We start from the raw sequence: 19,690 nt of genomic DNA on the forward strand, positions 1-19,690 counted from the left end.
CCTCCGAGGGTGGGGCTAGGGTGTCCACTAGCTCAGGCACCCCTACAGTCACCCAAATGGAGGTGCGCAGACAGCAAGGGACCAATGAACAGCTACCAAAAGAGAAGAATGTCCACATCTTTATCTCAGTGGTTCTGCCAGGCATCTGTGGCCGCTCCGATCCTTCCCCCGCGTGGTCTCACCCAAGATGGCGGTTCCTGGAGCAGCTGAGCGTCTTGAATTAGAAAGCAATGGATTTCTTGCTTCTGCCACAAATTCCCCAGCTGTGAGCCTTCCAACCTTCTAAGTATTCCTTTGTATGTGGTTCAGAGTTCTGGGACCATCTCCTGAGCCTGCTTGGTCGGGTATTCTGTGTTGTTACTGGCGGAGCTCCTTTACTGCACTTCCATCCGGTCCACCATCTTGTTTGTTCTTCTATCTTGTCCTTTTAAGTTTTCTCAAAAGTACCACTGAGATACTACTTCAGGTACTTAAGAATTTTGCAAAATATACCAGCTCTGCTCTCATGGTGCTTACTTTCTAACCTTTAGAAGCTAAAGGGAATAAGCTGTATTTTTTTGGCACATAATAAGTGCTAGAAATAAGAGTGGAACCCTGATGGTGTTGTGTAGTGTTGGGCTGCCTACCACAAGGTTGGTGGTTCAGGTCTCTTCAGAAGCTGTCGGCTTCTGTAAAGATTTTGTTGTTAAGTGCCATAGAGTCAGTTCCATCCCATAGCAACTCTGTGTAGGGTTTCTGAGGAGCGGCTGTTGAGCTTGAACCACCGATCTTGTGGTTCAAACCTTTTGCAGTCCCGCACATTACCCCACAGTGCCACACCAGGACTCCCTGTAAAGATTTAGAGCTTTGGAAACCATGGGAGCACTTCTACTGTGTCCTGTAGGGACAACCTGAATCTGAATTGATTCCATGGTTTAGGCATTAGAGTAAAGCGAGGCCTGACAAGGACCACAAATACACGGGTTGCCCTCAGAAATCAGCATGAGGTTGGTGCATGCCCCCAGTAAGTATCAGGGAAACCACAGTACCTGTCACAGACCACAAACCTGTGCCAGCAACACGGGAACCAAGCAAGCAATTCTGTTCAGTGCATATTCTTAGCACACCCCAGGAATCCTGCGTTTTCCTCTCGAAAACACAAACTGCGGTGTTTTTTTTTTAACTCAGCAAGCAGTAGACCCTGTGTGCCCCTGGATAACGTACGGAGGTCCGTGTGTATACTCAACAATCACTGGGGTCTGTGTTTGACTCCGGCAGTAACCACGGTCCCTGCTTGTCCCTGGAAAGCACCAGAGGTCCTGTGTTTGCCCTCTGCCAGTACCAGTCAGCCTGTGCTTGCCTCAGGAGGACAAATGTCTCCACAAACAATATGCAGAAGACTGAGTATGATTGCCTTCCAAAGAGCTATTTATAGACACTAGATTCTAGATTTCATATATTATTTACTTGTCATGAAATTCTATTCTTCTTTTAAGTTTTGTGCAACTATTTGAAATACAAGAAACCATTCTTTTCACAGGCTGTATAGAAACAGGCAGCATGCTGGATTTGACCTTTGTATTAGACTCCTTCTGTCTTTCTACAAGGAGAACACTGTGGCTCCATAAGATAAACACTGGGCTGTGGATCACAAGGTCTGCAGTGTGAGCCCTCCAGCCTCTACCTGGGAGAAAGGCTTGCTGTTCCCTAAACCATTTATAGCCTCACATGAGCTGGCACACACCACACCACATCTTCCTAAGGAACCCTGGTGGTGCAGTGGTTAAGTGCTAAGTTGTTTACCAATAGATCAGCACTTTGTATTCTAAACACTAAATAAATGATTGCCTGCGATGCTGTTGGGTAATTGCAGGACCCCAAGGTTGCTTTGAACCCCAAATTCAGCGGTTCATATTCACCAGTAGCTGCTTGAAAACTGTATTCTGGGTCACTGTGAGTTGGAACTCACTTGACAGCACTTAATGACAACAGTAATTATGACCATATATGTTGGTAATAAATATGAAAGCACCATCTTAATTCTGAGCATGTATGATTTTCTTGTTTAAAATTTGCTAATTCATTTCATGTTATAAAGGCTGTGCATAAAACTCTGCAAAAAAATAAATAAATAAAGCAAGGAAGGTAAGGAGTTGCTTATTTTTACATGGTGTCTCTGACTGATATGGTAACTTTTGAGACCTGAGATGAGCAAGGCTCCAGCCCTGCAGAGCAACAGGTGGAAAGGCCCCATGGCAAGAGCATGCTGGATACCTTCAAGTCACAGCCGGGAGGCCGCTATGATCCAAACTCTCACAATAGCAATGAGAAGTGGTAGGAACTGATAACAGAAAGGTAATGGGAGGCCCTGGTCATGTAGACCTTGTAGGCCATGCTATGGCTTTAACCTGAGTGAGATGGGAGCTGTTGGAGGGTTTTGAACAGAGAAGTGTCATGATCCTGACTTACATTCTAGGATGATCGTGCAGGATGCTGTGTGGAACATATAGTAGGAGCTCAGAGGTAGAGCAGGGAGACCATTTAGTCTATTGCAGCGATTTGGACTAGGGTGCTAGATGTGGACATAATAAATGAGATTGAGTGAGATTTTGGACATCTTTTCCTCTATGTATTAAACAAAAGGTTGTTGACACTGACCTAGTAGATGATGTAAGTTCTTTTCCAGTGTTTCATTCATGAGTCAAAACTAAAACCAAAACCACCTGCTGTCAAGTTGATTCTGACTCAAGACATACTCATGTGTATCAGAATCATGGCAGATTTTTCAGAAGTAGGCTGCTAGGCCTTCCTTTTGTGGCGTCTCTGGCTGTATTTGGCTATAGAATCTCATAGCCAGATGCTTAACTAGTTGCACCATCCAGGGATGCCTTTTGTCCATGGTAATACATGAGTAAAAACAAACTGCTCATTTCTGCCTGCTTTTCATCCACAGGTACCAGCATGTGTTACACAGAAATCTCATTTATTTGGCTACTATTGCAGATGCCAGCCCAACCGGTGCTGCACAACCAGTGGAATAATCTTCCAGTTGACTGTTGTGGGAAGTAATTGACTATAACATACCTCCTACAAAACGGAGACAGGATTACTACCAACTGAGCTGCTTCCAGCATGAATGGAACCTGTGTAAAGAAAGCTACCAAGTTAATGTTATCCTCAACACTCATGTTTAATTAGCTGTATCCTTTAGTATTGACTGGATGACGCAGTGGGAAAAGTGTCAGACTACTAACTGAAAGTTCAGTGATTCAAGCTCACTAGCAGCTCCGCAGGAGAAAGACATGTCAGTCTACTTCCGTACAGATTTACGGCCTCGGAAACCCTAGGAAGCAGACTTGGCTCTGTTCTAAAGGGCTGCTAGCAGTTCAAATCGACTCAACAACGGTGGTGTGTTAGTCAGTGTGACCCAGGGTGTCCTCTTCCCGGAGTGCACCACTAAGCCTACCATTTTCGTTTCAACCTAAAAAGGAAACTGGGTAGGTATTGGGCAAGTAGCAGGGATTGGGGAGACTCCTGACTGAGACCCTGCCAAAGGGACAAATAACTGTTCCCTCTTCTGCCAGCGGTGGTGCCTGTGACTGTTTTTTTCAGGTTGCTTTGGAATAAAGCCTGTCTTTTCATGAAAGACAGATGTGTGGGTTTAGAAGTTTCTTTGTAACAAGTGTCCCACCCAGAGAAAATAAATTAAAAATAAGGTAGTGCCTTTATCAAACTAAAAATTAACAATACAGATAACAACTGTGCAATTTGGGACCTGTGTAAGGCAGTAACTCGTCTGAAAACGCAAGTACGTTCCACTAATGGAGGGCAATACGCGTAGGTGACAGTAACTGAGTTACTGATCTCATTCTTATTTAATTTAATTTAATTTTAATTTTCAGTCATTGTAAATGTCTTTTTGTTTGCTTGTCTGAATCAGCATCCAAACAAGATCACACATTGCATTTAGTTATGTCTGTTAAGTCTCTTGAAATATTTAACAGTTCTTCTGTTTCCTGTTTACGTGTTATATATTTGTTGAAAAGACTTACATTATTGCTCTAGAATTTCATACGCTTTGGATTTGACTTTTTGGTGGTGGCAGACATGTCCCACTAGAATCAACATCTACTGTAAATTGGTAGATGAGAGGGTCAGTCAGATTCAGATTCAAATTGTAATGTTTTTGGAAAGAATATGTCAAAGGAGGAGCTAAGTCCTTGCCCTTTCCCTGCCTCCGGAAGTGAACTGATTTTTAGCGTATTCAGACTGAGAAATGGGTTCATGTGATCTGTTCTCAAGTTCCGAGCCACTTTTCTAGTAAATCTTGCTAGCCTCAACTTATTATTTTATGTAGGATATTTGCTGGCAGAGTGGGGTGCCTCTGGACATTTTATGAAGCTAAAGTTTTGTTAAAGCTATGGAGAGAGGGAGCTGTACTAAAGAGGGATGTGCTCTTTCACTTGAGGGAACATGTCTGCTTCCTGACATTGATGGTTACTGTTACTTCCAAGTAGCAAGATTTATGTGGTTTTCTGTAGGTTCTGTGTAGCCATTGCAATGAATTACCAAAGCCAGCAGAGACATGGCGTGCCATGAGGAGGGAGCATGGCTGGTGTCAGATGGGTTAAAAGGTGGGAGACTGGCATATGTCTGACATATACTTCATAGGAGTCAGCGTTGAGCTGGTGCTCCTTCTCATCCTCCCTGAAATTAGATCTGGTACTACAGCTACTCAGAAGCAACCAGAGACCAAGCTTTGGTTGTAGATACGTTATCTGGAAGTCGACTTTCTTTCTCAAGAAACAGGAGTAAGGCTAAAGCAGCGAGGTGAGAAGGAAGGAGGAGAAGCCATTATAAAGGTGTGTTATAGAAGACAGTAGGACTCAATTCTGTCTGCATGAACCTCAGAAATATTCAGAGTGTTCCAGAATTATCCATGTGGAATGCACTTGTTGGAGTTACCTCTGGGGATTTAGCTCCCCTGTACTAACAAGTTGCCTTTACAGAAGGCAGAAAACTGCAGGACAGGCCCTGAGGGTGGGCTACCAGACACAAGGTAAGTCTGATTTTACAGGAGTGTCTGCTTCCAGCTATAACCCACATCAGATGTAAACACGGGGCTTTGACAGCATGAGAGGCTCCTCTGATGGGGAGTGTGGGCTCAGGTGCAAGCCAGTCAAGCACAGCTTCCTCTGTGGAAGGGGGTAGCCTTGAAATTTAAGCCAGCCCAGCTCTTTTCCTGGAGGAAACCCAGTTGGTGACCTGCGGTGTTACCTTTCCTCTATTGGGATGATGTTTCAGTTCCCCATCAGAGGGCACATCAGGAATGTATGAAAACAGTCCTGGTTGCTCCCACCTTACCCCACTCTGCACTCCAGTGAGCCCCTTCCTGGGATGTACCCCAAAGAAGCTGGTACAGGCCTATTAGCTGCTTTTGTTAGTACTGCTGTAAGGGACATTACACAAATGGGTGGCTGTAAGGAAAAGAAAGATGAAAGGAGTAGAGTCTTGGCTTCAACAGCAGGCAGGTTTATTGAGAGTAAACCTGGGAGAGGGTACTCTTACATCACCAAAGGAGACCAAGAGCCCATCTGTTCCCTTACAGACTGGGGTATTTCTAGGCCATGTGGTCTGGGTATAGTTCCGGTGAGTTTACAATGGGCGGGGGTGGGGGAGTGTATGGAGATTTTCCTGAAACCTGGAATTTCAGGGGGCCGGAGGGTCTCCAGGTGTAACAAAGACCCAAGCTTCCCAGGAGATTAGGAGATCAGAAGCTCCAGCCAGACCCCATTCAGTGTCAATTGGGGGTAGTTTCAATGCCATTCTGTTAATCAGGCACAAGGTCCTTCGTTCCAGACTCTTGGTGTTAGGGGGATAGGAGCAGACGTGTCTCTCTGACTGCTTCATGCTGATTTATGGGCGTACATGGGGTGAGTCTGTAACAGGACAGTGGTTGCCACCTGATCTTTTGCAATGGCAGTGCATCGGCCTGCAAGAAATCTTTGGAAAGAATTTATTATACAAGGCAGGAATACAGCTCCCAGGCAAAGGAGGAGTAATGGCCCTACAAAGGGGTCCTACAAAGCGTAATAACCAAGGGAGGATATTTTGGGTGGGCTAGGAGCTTGGAGAATTGTTGGAATTCAGCCTTGCTGCTTTTTCTTTTGCTGTCTTTATACTATCTCGGACTAGGCCTGATTTGTTCACACACAAACACAGTATTCCTCATTGATAAATATGCAGCTGCCTCATTTTTTGGCTGTTAGTAAGTCTAGGACTCTTCGATTTGAGAAGTGCTTCTGCTAGGGTGTCAGTCTGATCTTGAATTTGGGATAGTTGTAGAGATATTTCATAAAAACTTTCTCCTAGGGAGGAGGATGTTGTTGTTGTTGTGAAGTGCTGTCCAGCCTATATACGAACCCTGTGTAGGGTTTCCGAGGAGCAGCTGGTGAGTTTGAACCACCTACCCTGCAGTTCAAATGACTTTGCAGTCTGGTGACTGAAATTCCTGCTGCTCCAGTTCCTACACCTGCTGCTATTCCTAGGCTGACAAGTAGGGGGGTAAGTTGCAAGGCATGTATGTTTCGGCTCAAGGAGGTGTTTATTGGGACTAATATAGGTTGATCTTCAAAAAAAAAATAGGTTACAGGTGGTGATATGTATGCTAGAGTTCATTCACCAGTCCAATTAGTAGGTAGGAAAATGTAAAGGTTTTTTTCTGCGTAGGAAGAATACTTCTTGGTGAGGCTTAATACATCCTTGGATTTGGAAAATTAAGAAATGTTGGGGCCTGTCCACATGCACTGATCTTTCCCATGCTGACAGGGAAGTTGCTAAATGGGTTGCTCCTAAAGGTTGTAGGAAGATGGAGTAGCCAAGGTTGGAGTTGTGGCTTGCTTCTAGTGGTAACCTGCGGGTTTGAGTAAGCAGATGATATCTCATTGTTGTTTTGGACCTTTCCTGTTGGTCCTGTGGTGGATGCTGTAGGGTACCGGAGGGTTTGGATGAATGTTTGTACCCTGTAGGATGTTTTCAGCTTCTTCTGGCATGTTTGTGATGATCTGTTTAGAGAATATTGGACCTTTTTGGGGTTTGAGAAAGCCATGTTCATAAGGAGGCTGAAGTGACTGGAAAAAGTGATGAGAGAGAGGCTAAACAAATCCAGGAAGTATCATTTATGTGTTGTGGTGGAGCTTGGTATAGGAGGGAGGCTGGTAGGTTTATTCAATGTTGACTTGATGACGGATGAGGGTTGGTTAGAACAGGATGAAGAGTAAAGAGAGTGAGAAGAAGGAGATTTGGGTGGTGGAGGAATAAATGCATGACAGAAGAGTGTAGGGGTTTGGAATTACTAGAAAAGTAGGACACACAGCCTGAGTAATCTGACAGAGGTCTTGGATGACTCTATATGCCCCATCAGGTTTTGGTAGTGGGAGAATAGGAGTGTTGTGTGGAGAATGGTTAGGTATGAGGATGTGGGCTGCAAGGAATTGGGAAACAATGAGTTGGAGGTCATGGAGATCCTCAGGACTAAGGGGGTATTGAGGGACAGCGATTTGACACATAGGATCCTTTAATGACATTTTATAGGAGTGTGGTGATGGGAGATGACAGGAATGTCAGTATCCAAATTATGGGATTATTTGGTGAAGTTTCATGGGGATTTACACAGGGATCAGGTGTCTGTGCTAATAGAAGGTTGGGGTGTATCTTAGAAATTAAATTTGTGTAAGCTACCATGCCCTAAAAGAGGAACGGGACATTGGGGCATTACTAAAAATGAAAGAGTTAACATAGGAACAACTGAGGGGTGGTGTTTGCTTGGGAGTGGCAGGTATGCCTTTCATTCTGATTACTGAGACTGAGGAAGAGAGGAGTGCACTGCTAATTTCTGTTAGAACTGAAAAACTCACCCCAGTGTCCAGTAGGAAAGCGATGGTCTTACTGGGTACCATCCCTAATACCCTGGGTTCTGAGCGTATATTTGCTGTGGGGGGGCGGAGAATCCCAGTCAGTTTTCTGAAGACAGCTAATAAGAATGAAGGGTCTTTCACTGGTGGCTGGGGCTAAAGCTTGGACTGAACTTGACCTGGAAGGGCGTCCCTGGCTGGGGCAGTCCATCTTCCAGTGGCCCCATTGACCACTCTTAGGGTATGGCATGGTCGGTGGTCTCGGGCTAGGACATGCTTTTGCCCAGTGTCCAGCCTGCCCACACTGAGAGCACATTCCAGGGACTTTTGTGCATTTTCCTGCTCTGGGCTGGGGTGAGTGTGAGGTGGCAGACACTAGCGTCTCATATTGAATGTGGAGTTTTTACTTTTTGGTTCCTTTGTTCTTCATCTCGGTTCTTAAAAAAAACATTTAAGTAAGAATGCTTTTAGAAAAATTACACTATGGAGTTGAGAACCTTCCTCTAACTTTTGTAATTTCCTTCTAATATTCGGTGCAGACTAGTAAATAAACTGCAAATAAAGGAAAGTTTAGCCTTCTCTTGATTCTGGGTTCATGTTGGTATACTTTATCATGACGTGCCTTGGGTGACCTCACATAGTTTATCATAATTGACAGCCTTATGGGCATTTTTATCCATTACGCTGTAAAATAAGTAATCGTGTAATCCCTTTGTTGGGTGCCTTCACTTCCATGTTGATAATTCCAGTTAGGCTCTCTGCAGAGAGAGGGCATCTGCCACTTCACCACAGGGTGAAGGGTGGGGGCCTGTTCATGGAAGGCATTAGCATGGACTTCTGCTGCTCTCAATATGAGTTCCTTTTCCTCTGAGGTCAAGGTGTAAATATCATGCCAAGTTAAACTAAAAGACTGGGTTGTCCAAAGGAACTCCTTGTGGAGCTTGACTGAGTTTTCAGAAAAGGATCCTAAGCATTCTTGGATCTGGGAAAGACTGGACAAAGAAAAAGGAATATGCATTAGGGTAGGGCCATTGACCACAGCCTCTTCCCTTAAGAGGAGTATAGTTGGTGCAGTATTGGTATTGGCAGCAAGGGAGGAGAATCTTAGGAAGGGACAAAGGGTGGAGGAGGGGGAGGTGTAAAGGCTGGTTCAGAGGGTGGGGGATGTTCATTTGCAGGATCAAAGCGAGATTCAGGAGGAATCAGGTGAATTTGGTGAGCCCAGTAAGGGGAGTGGAAGGAGAAAAAGGTTTGGAAGTGGGGAACCTGCCATTTTGCCATTTCTTTATAGAAGTTGTCAATGTCTCTGAAAATTTGGAAGTCAAAAGTGCTGTTTTCTGGCCACTGACTAATTGCAACCAGGCTGTAGTGCAAAAATCAATTAATTATTTTTCAGATTGATTTCTATTAGATGTAATTTCTTTAGGTTATTCAAAATACAGCCTAGAGGTGAGGGGGGTGGTTTGCAAAGCCCTGGGATTTTGGGTGGGTCAAGGAGTCACTGCCGAAGGCGGTGTCTGCCTTCCCACAGGTGAGAAGGGAGACACAGGAGGTCCCACTGTTGACAGACCTGATGGCCTGGAGAGGGTTATGGACTTCCCCTGCATCCTCTGCCAAGGGAGTCCAAGTGATCCTCTGAGGATCAGGGGACGAGGCAGAATCTCCTGGGATCTTCAGGAGAGAGTGCCGGGGCCTGATTTACCTAGACCCAGGAATTTGTGACCAGTGTTAGATGAAGAAAGATTTGACAGAATGGCCTCTGAGATCTGGAGCCATGTAAAAGAAAAGACAGACTACTCGGAAGCGAGCCAGGGAAAGGGACTATACAAGAGTTTTGAGTGAACCACCAGGGGTGCCCTGGCCTGGCCTTACAACCCTCATGAAAAGGTTTGGGATCCCTCATAGTCAGTTGCAGAGAGACAGAGAGAAAGATAGAAGAGAGAGGAGAAAAGCGGGCTACTCATGAGCAGGTGGAGAAAGAGATCCTAGGGTCAGGAATTTTGAGAGTTCGCTGGGGTGTGCCCCAGTCAGAACCTCACAATCCTCCAGGACTGAATCTGCAATCTCTCCAGTCTGCTGGAGAGAGAAAGAGAGCCTGGCTAAATAGCAAAGATGGGTTTGGGAGGGGGTGGAGTTTAGAATGGGCTAGCACAGGAGGATAGGGGCTTTGTGAGGCCTTGCCAGAGGGTGGCTAACTGGAGGGAATGGGAAATTTAAAACGAAAGGAAAATACACATTTAAGAGAGTTATGGTGGTTGATAGAAAAGAGGACCTCCGTTCCGTTGGAGGAATTTCTCTAGATCTCTGAGAATTCCATAATAGAAGGTTTTCAAAGCATAAAGAGGTGTTTCGGTTTAATTTCACAAACAAATTCATTTTCTCAGAGTTTAGGAGACAAAAAGTCCAAATTCAGGGAACTGACTATGGAGTTTTCTCTTGGCTCTGGGGGGAAGTTCCGACTTTGTCTCTTCAGCTTGTTTCCTGGCTCCTTGGAGATTTCAAATGGCATGGCGTTTGTCTTTCCTGATATCTGCTTGCTTGCTTTGTTAATCTCTTAAAAGAGATTAATTAAAAACACATCATATACTAATACTGTCTTAACATAATACAGAAAATCTACTGCTAACCCATTGTCATCAAGTCAATTCTGACTCATTGTGACCAGACTGGACAGACTGCAAAGTCATTGGAACTGCAAGGTCGGAGGTTCAAGCTCACCAGCTTCTTAAGGTGTGCAAGTCTGTAGCTCTCAGACTGACACATTTTTATCTCTTGGAGTGGCTCGTGGGTTCCAAATGCCAACCTTTTCAGCAGTCGAGTTCTTAACCGTTACACCACCAGACCGCCAACCCCAGGTATAGGTGTTAGGATCTCCAAAACAGTTTGGAGAAACACAAATCCTTAATACTCTAGAATCTACACCTTCTCTTCAGCCACTAGGACCTCCATCTTCCCAAAGCTTTAGTAATCCAAGATTCAAGGGAAGGTTTTCCTTGTTTATATATTCATTGAAAGTGGAGTTACTGATCAGTTAGCATGTGCTCAAGACACCTCAGTGAGGAAGCCAGACAACATCCTGCTCTACTGAGACTTTTTTTAACTTTATTGTGAATTAAGTAAAGGTTTACAGAGCAGATGAATAGTCCCACTTTGAACAAACCATGCATTTGTTTCTGTAAAATGATTGCAATCTCCTCCATGTACCATTAGTTAATAGTTGTTATTGTTAATTGCCATCAAGTCGGTTCCGACTCATAGTAACCCTGTATGGAGTTTCCAAGGAGTGACTGGTGAGTTTGAACACAGCCTTGTAGTCCACTATTGATCCGACAACACCACACGTGGACTTCATCAGCTAATGATATTAACCTCTATTCACTTTACCTCTTGCACTCCTCCTGTATCTACTGCTACTTGCAGCTTTCCTGTGCCAACCTCACTTGTGTTGCATATAACCTTCCTAGCTATCCAACTTAATGTGTCTATCCACTGACTTCCTTCCCACCCCTGGTAACCATCAAAGAATGATTCTTTTAATATGAAAATCTTTTCTTGAGTTTTTACAATAGTGGTCTCATACAATGTTTGTCCTTTTGTGATTGACTAATTTCATTCAGCAAGATGTCCTCCAGATTCATCCATGTTTCGAGGTCTTTAGCAGATTCATGGTTTTTCTTCAACACATAGTATTCCGTTGTGTGTATGTACCAGTCTTCTGTTGATGGGGATTTAAGCTGTCTCCATCTTTCTGCTATTTTGAATAGTGCTACAATGAATGTAGTCCTTTTGTGGCATTGTAGGATAAGCACTGGACTGCCAACTGCAAGATCAGTGGTTTAAACCCATCAGCCACTCCTTGAAAACCTTATGTGGGTTTGCTATGAGTTGGAACCAACTCAACGGAACTTAACAAAATGTAAGGAGCCCTGGTGTGGTATAGGGTTAAGTGCTTGGCTACTAACTGAAAGATTGGCAGTTGGTACCCATCAACTGCTCCAGGGAAGAGGATGTAGCAGTTGACTTCCATAAAGGTTTATAGTCCTGGAAACCCTATGGGGCAGTTCTACTCTAAAGTATAGGGTTGCTGTGAGTGAGGATAGACTCGGTGGCAGTGGGTTTGGGGGTTTTTTTTTTTTGTTGTTGTTGTTATTCACCTATGTGGGAACCCTGGAAAGAGCTCGGGTGGTATAGTGAGTTAAGCATTGGGCTGCTAACCAAATAGCCAGCAGTTTGAACCCACCAGCTGTTATGCTTGAGAAAGATGGGGCAGGCAGTCTGCTTCCATCAAGATTTATAATCTTGGAAACCTTGTGGAGCAGTTCTGTCTTTTAAAAAAGTTAAAAAAAATTTTTTTGTGAATAGAGTGAAGGATTACAAAAAAGATCATCAGTTTTACATTCAACAAATAAGACTTGGTTTTGTTTCAATGATTGTAATCTCCTCCATGCAACCAACAGTTATCCTGCTTCCTCCCTGTGGCTCTCATTTCCATTCCACCCACCTTCCTAACCCTTATGGCCTTTGTCTTTAGATACAAGGTGCCCCTTTGATTCTACCATTCCTAGTGAGCACAGCTTACGAGTGCTGTTCTCCCTGTATACCTATCTACTGCTTGGCTGAAAGTTGGGTCACAAGGGTGAGTTCCTTTTCAGACCTGAAGGGTGGTCAGTGCTGTAGTCTCAGGTTCCTCTTGTCTCTTTCTGACCAGTAAGCCTGGTCACTTTTTGGTTTTTGTTTTTGTTTTTTTGTCTACTACTCTGTTTTATGGAGGCCTGGTGTGGCGCTGTGGGTTGATGCGTCAGACTGCAAAGTCATTTGAACTGCAAGGTCAGCGGTTCAAGCTCACCAGCTTCTCCTCAGAAACCCTATGCAGGGTTGCTATGGGTCGGAACCGACTCAACGGCACTTAACAACAACAACAACAATTCTGTATTGTAAGGGCTGTTATGTAGGATAAGCTAACTGCTAGGCTGGCAGCTCAAACTCACAGCTGCTCCTTGGAAACTGCCAGCTGTAGCAAAAGCTATCATACAGGGTTGTTATGGGTCAGAACTGACTAGCCCGCACTTAACAACATGAGTTACACTCAATGGCAGAGCCGTGAGGGCCTTGTGGAGCACTAGGGTCACCATGATTTGGAACTCAGTGGTATTGAACAGCATTCACCTATGTAGACACTGATTCATTTATAACTCAATTCCTCATATGACTGTGCTCACACTAGGCCCCACAGTGAGAAAATAGGAGGAGCGCTGGGCATTGCTCTCAGAGATCTAAACTCAGCTTGGTAAGGAGAGATGTGCCCTGGTACTGACCATATTGTTGTCACGTGCCGTTGAGTCGGTTCAGACTCAGCGATCCTATATAAGGTTTCCAAGGTGCATCTGGTGACTTTGAACAGCCAACCTTGTGGTTCCAACCAACTGAGGTCCTGTGCTTTATCCCACAGTGCCACATCAGGACTCCTTGGTATTGGTATACAATACATATTATTTGTGCCAAGTGAATAGTTTCCTGGCCCATAAAACATGGCATATTGTGTAACCGTATAGGAATCTCTTGGTAACTTAATTTTAGTTTAGAAAAAATGATTCTCAACTTGCATTATCAATCATTTGCTTACAAATGTTTCCTGAGTTTCATGTTTGAAATAGCAAATAATCATAGAATTTCTCAGACTGGAAGAAAACTTAAAGGTTAAGAGATTTGTGCAGGTTACACAGTCAAGTGGCTGAGCCCAAACTCCCAAAATCCCCAACCACACCTCTAATACTCCTCTTGGTTTATGAATAAGGAAACCAAGATTCAGCGAGAAAGGCAATTGCTCTAGGACGCTTACGAGTTAAGAATACAGTCCAACTAAGACAGAGGTGTCAGATTCCTATCTAACTGCTAACTTCTGCCTTCATAGTTTTACCTATGGATACGAAATTAAGAGATGTATAGGCTGTCTCCCTCACCATCCCCTACAAGAAAGGATGAGAGGGACAAAGTGGGACCTCTCACAAGGTGGTTTCCTATTCACTATATGATGATATATAACAGCCTTTGCAATAGGAGATCAGGTGTCTTCACCCCAGACAGGAGTATACCAGGGAGGCACGACGCTTGACCATAACCCCCTGGTCCCCTGGTCCTTTTCCATCCTCCTTTATTTTCACAGATTTACATCAGATCAGGTTTACTTTCACCCATTTATAAGTTGAACACTCGTAAACTCAAAACTCACCAAGATGAATTACCTAAGAACTATAGCTGAGACTATATTCCAGGCACCACGTCTGCTCAATAATATTTTCAATCAATGACCCCATGTCGGTCCTCTTCCTGAGGATTTACTGGACAGGTGAGATATCCCAGCCTTTCCATTTTAATTCTAGTTGATCTAGTGTGATCCCCAGGCTAGCAGCATCTGTATCACCTGGAATGTGTTTAAAATGTAAGTGTAATACAAGACAGTACAGGACCAGAAATGCCTAAGAAAGTTTCCAGACCTTGAGGTCCCAGAGATTCCATGCAGAAATTATCAAGGGCTTACATCACATAGAAAAATGCTTAGTTTTGCAATTCCTGAGCAGTCCCTTGTCTGCAAACACAAAGTCAATTTGCCAGTTGTAGCAAAAGTTATCAGCATCAACTCTCATTCCTTGAACTTTATGAATTCAATGTGCTCCAACAGATTCCTGACAGTTTCTGTTTCTCAGCCCCTGATGGATTTCTCCTAGACATGGAAGTCAGCTTTGTGTAGGCTTAGTGGACAAGAAGTATCTGGGAATTCTTAGTCCTGGGAGCAGTCCTCAACCAGCCAGTTTCAGAAGATACGATGTATAAATAACGTCATCTCCTCCTCTCAGACAAGATAGCCCTGAGGTGTTTCTTCTGTACTGGCTGCCAGAACTCCCCAGCAGGATTACGCTCCTGTCTCCCACTGTGGAAGCTGGGTTAATAGCCTACAACTTATTAGCTGCTTTCCTTGTTTTACCTCCCTACTCCCTGAACGGATCTTCCCACATAAACTACTGACAATCAAATCTCCATCTGAGGGTCTGCGTCTGAAGGAAACTAAACTAAGGCATCAGTTGTATGGCTCAATATGAGTTCCATCAGCACTACGGCAGATCAAACTTTTTAACCATAACTCTATTTGCAAACACTTTGTTGTTACCAGCTAAGTCAGCCTAAAACATGATAACCTCATGCACAACGAAGTGAAATGCTATCTGGTCATGCGCCAGCCTCATGAACTGGTCTGTTGTAATCCATAGGGTTTTCAGTGATTGATCTTCAGAAGTAGATTAGTATGTCTTTCCTCCTCCTCCATCTTGATCTGGAAGCTCTGTTGAAACCTGTTCAGCCTCACAGCAACACACAAAGCCACCACCGATGGATGGAGGGTAGCTGCACATAGGTGCACTAGCTGGGAATAGAACATGGGTCGCCTACATAGAAGGAGAGCGTCCCACCACTGAACCCACTGTCCCCTTTACAGAGACAAGTGTCTAGAAAAAGTGTCACAGCCAAGAACTCAAAGACTCCAGGAGATGGAACCAGTAAACAAGTAGTGTCAGACTCAAATGAATGAGGCCCCTAACTGACGAAAGGCATATTGTTGCAGCTGGAGCTTATATGAATCTGACAGGCTCCAAGTTCCTTTCTAAAAACGATAGAGCAACAAACATTGGTGAAAACATAGCCATGCTTTAAAACAACTTAGTGGCCAAAGATGATGACAGTGCCTACCACTGAGGCGGCTGCTTATGTGCAGCTACTGCCTCATTGGCCATCTCTGTGCTGCCCCACACCCATGTCTTTTCCTGAATGGTTACTGCCTCTATCCTAAGCAGATCAATCACAGGATCTCTCTGTTACCCTGGTTACCAAGAATGACCCTTGGATGGACATATGAACCTCATCAAGCCATCTGAATCCCTCCCCAACATTTTCCTGACTAGCACTGACAGGAAAAATGCTTTTCCCTTGATACAGGTTGCATGCCTGGACTGCCACAACCATGTTCTCTACCTTTTGTGGAGAAACCACAATGAAAATAACAGTCAGACACCAGCAGACCCAATCTTCACTAATACCTCAAGTATGTCATTTTTCTCTGCCCCATGAAATGTTCTCCTTTCCACATTAGAAGAGCATTCCAGAATTTAAAAAGAAATGAAATTTCAAAACTTTAAAATACTATGATTCAGCAGCTGTTTATTTACCGCCAGCTCGGACCCAGGTATGAGCTATTGCCCCTAACTGGGTCCTCTCTAGATCATACCAGTAGGTGGCTATGAAGGCGCAAAGCAGCGAGTGCCATGATACATCCACACCCTATAAACAAACCAAAGGGGCACATTAACAATGTGGACTCCAGAGCCAAAAGACTTTATGCCATATCCAGGCTCTGCCACAATGGATTTTAAGGGTGTCAACCTGGCCAGGAAACTCCCCAACTATAAATCAAATTCAGTCTAGGTCCTGTTGTGAAGGAAAAGTCAACAGACACACGGTCCACAGTCAGTTGGTATTAAGTCAATATTGCCAATATTGCCACAGATAATCAGGGAGATTCCATCAGTGAAAAGACCTGCAAAGTGAAGCCAAGGCTTTCCTGAAGAAGATTGCCACCTGACCTCCTACATGAGATTTTAATCTTCCCATCCTAAAGGATCCCAGATGTGTTCAAGCAAACCGCAGAATCGCCTCATCCAATTCCCTTCAATTCATCTCTTACTGTATATCCTGAGGAGCACCATGGCTCCATACCATAAACATTGGACTACAAGCCACAAGGTCCTTGGTTTGAGCCTGTCAGCCATTCCACAGGAAAGATGTGAGCTTTTGGCTCCCACAAAAATTTAAAGCCTCAGAAACTCTGTACAGGATATCTGTGAGTCAGAACTGACTCCAAGGCACTTAGTAACAACAGCAACATATTTCCTGGCAGTACAGTGGCTTCATACAATAAGCCCTGGACTGCAAACCACAAAGTGCGCAGTTTGAGCCCACCAGCCCCTCTGTGGAAGAAAGCTGAGGCTTTCTGCTTCCACAAAGATTCAAAGTCTCAGAAACCCTGTACAAGGTCACTATGAGTCCGAACCGACTCGATGGCACCCAACAACATGTATCTCCTGCTAGTTCTGGCTTTCTCAAGAACTGTTGAGAAATCTATCAATTTTTAGATCATACTATGAGGAAGGATTAAAGAGTGTGAAATAATTTATAATTAGTTTACAATTTTTTGCTCAGAGCTAAAGTAGCAGTAGTTTCTAAGAAATGAACTTTTTAATACAGAAACCAAAAACTCATCACCACTGAGCCAATTCTGACTTATAGAGACCATGTAGGACACAATAGAATCTGCCCCATAGAGTTTGCAAGGATGTAAAACTTTAGAGAAGCAAAGTTACATCTTTCTCATGCAGAAGTCTAGTTGGTTTGAATCACTGACCTTTGATTAGCCACCAAACACATTATTCACTGTACCATCATAACCTAGGGGAATAAGTAACTTGTTTGATTTAAAACAAGGTCTCTATGCTTACTTACTCCTCTCCAAGGGTTGTCTTTCAGCATTCTATCAGACAAGATTATGTTGCTATCCATAAAGTAACATTGTTGTTGTTTTTAGGTGACACCAAGTTGGCATCAATGCACAGCAACCCTATGCACAATAGAACAAAACACTTCCCAGTCCCGCGCCATCCTCTCAACTGCTGCAATGTTTAAGTCCATTGCTTCCGATACTGTGCCAATCCATCTATTTGGGGGCCTTCTTTGAAGAGGTGTATTTTAAAACACATTCTGATAACATTCTTTGTCATTGACCTCCAAGACCACACCCAGGTTTGATGATTCACTAGAATTCACAGAACTTAGACAGTGATACAGTTATGAGGAGTTATATCAACAGGATACAAAGCAATACCAACAAAGGGAAAAGCACCATGGGGTGAAGTCCAGAAACAAGTATCAGCTCCTGGGAGTCCTCCCAGAGGAATCACACAAGACACACTTGATCCCTCCAGCAATGAATTGTGACAACATGTGGGAAATGTTTTCTACCAGGGAAGTTTGTTAGAGACTCAGCCGTCAGCATTGGGGGCTAGTTACATAGGCATCCTCTGCCTGTTATTGTTTGGTGCTGCTGAGTTGCTTCTGACTCATTGTTGTTGTTAATTGCCATAGTATTGGTTTTGACTCATAGCAACCTTGTATAGGGTTTCCAAGGAGCGGCTAGTGAGTTTGAACAGCTAATCTTGTGATTCAAATGACTTTGCTGTCCAGTGTGTATCCTAGGGTGTCACACCAGGACTCCTTCTAACTCATAGCGACCATATATAGGGTTTAGGAGGAGTGGCTGGTAGGTTTAAACTGCCAACATGAAGGTTAGCAGTCCAGTACTTACCCTAGAGCGCCAAACCAGCACATACCACTATTTCTGACTCTCAGAAGAAAAGCAGGTGTTCAGCTTAAACCATATTGTTTGGACAGATAGTTCAGGCATAGCGAGCACTCTTAATCATTTAGAGAATTGTTTACTATTCAAGTTCCCAGACAGTAGCCAAAGGCCAACCTTGCAAGCAGGGCATTCTAAGGATAACAGTCTCAGGCTTACTGTTAACTAATTTTTTTTATTTAGTTAAGGTTTTTATTGTGTATTGAGTGAAAGTTTATAGGCCATATCATCAGTTTTACATTCAACAAATCATATACCTTGTTTCATTACAATGATTATAATCCCCTCCATGTACCATCAGTTAACAGTATTTCTCTCTATCCACTTTAACTTTTTAAAAAACAAACAAACAAAAACACTCAGGCATATATAATAATTTACATCTCCAAAGGGTACATTCTGCAAGTCTGCCTCCTGGCCACCAGCCCTTAGTCCCTCTCTTCTAAGTCCATGAATCTAGAGTCCTCAGCTACTCCCCTCTCTTCATGCCCCCATCTCTGCCTCCATCTCTGGCGCTGCTGCTTCTCGGAATAAGGTCCCGCATTCTGCTTGTGCATTTCTCTCTTGATGGTCCCAGGGCCCTCCGTTTCTGGACTGTAAGATTAACCACTCCCCTTTTTTTGTTACGAAACTTCTACCTTTATTTACAATTGTGACCGTCGCAATTAGTCATGATAATAATTATTCACTATTGAATCTTACAAATCGTATCCCCATCTCTTTTCACCAGACCCATCTAGAGAAGATGACAGCTATTCAGTGGGGACTCTGTCTTCCTCCATACTCTTAAACTAAACTCCCTCTTGACACCTTGTAAGCCAATCACTTCGTGCCTTTATTGCCCCCTCATTTTAGGTAGCCAATGTCTAAGGTGCCCATCCCTGTCTGCCCTGTGTACAGAGGGGACAGCATTGATACTTGATTTGAAGACTCTTTCCCTCTCTGTTGGTATTTAGAGACTATGGCTCTGAGTATAGGTCAGGTTCATCAAATTGTATCAATTTACCCTTGTTTCCTTTAGCCAAAAAAAAAAAAAAATTTTTTTTTTTTTCAATTGAGTTCTGATTATCGAGCCATCGAGGCTAGGTCAAAACGGTACTGTATGCACGTTTGGGTGTTCTTGTGCACCTCCTCTCACTTCATATCAGCTAGATGCTTCACTCTCAGCTCTAGCCCTCTGTGGCTAAGTTCTTGTCCATGGGCTCAAGTGTCCTCAGATCTCACCATACTTTGGACCAACCAGCCCTTCCTCTTCTCTCTCTCATCTCCAGGTCAACAGGATTCAATGGACTGGAGTTGAACTTAGCCCATTTCTTCATTGATGCCTTTCTGCCTCTTCCAC

At 43.9% G+C, this 19,690-nt stretch overlaps 2 protein-coding genes across 2 annotated transcripts in view; one reads left to right on the plus strand and one right to left on the minus strand.

Moving 5' to 3' along the window:
* Positions 1-3,020, plus strand: part of SS18L2 (synovial sarcoma translocation gene on chromosome 18-like 2) — an 11,171-nt gene extending 8,151 nt beyond the window's left edge. The window contains exon 3 of the mRNA XM_006868765.1: positions 2,933-3,020. Within this exon, the coding sequence (XP_006868827.1) occupies positions 2,933-3,020 (88 nt within the window). The remainder of the gene's footprint in view (positions 1-2,932) is intronic.
* SEC22C (SEC22 vesicle trafficking protein homolog C (S. cerevisiae)) overlaps positions 1-19,690 on the minus strand; it is an 83,299-nt gene that overhangs the window by 55,133 nt on the left and 8,476 nt on the right. The gene's annotated exons all lie outside the window — the stretch shown is intronic.

This window comes from Chrysochloris asiatica, unplaced genomic scaffold, assembly GCF_000296735.1.
Source record: "Chrysochloris asiatica unplaced genomic scaffold, ChrAsi1.0 scaffold00124, whole genome shotgun sequence".
Classification (NCBI taxonomy): Eukaryota; Metazoa; Chordata; class Mammalia; order Afrosoricida; family Chrysochloridae; genus Chrysochloris; species Chrysochloris asiatica.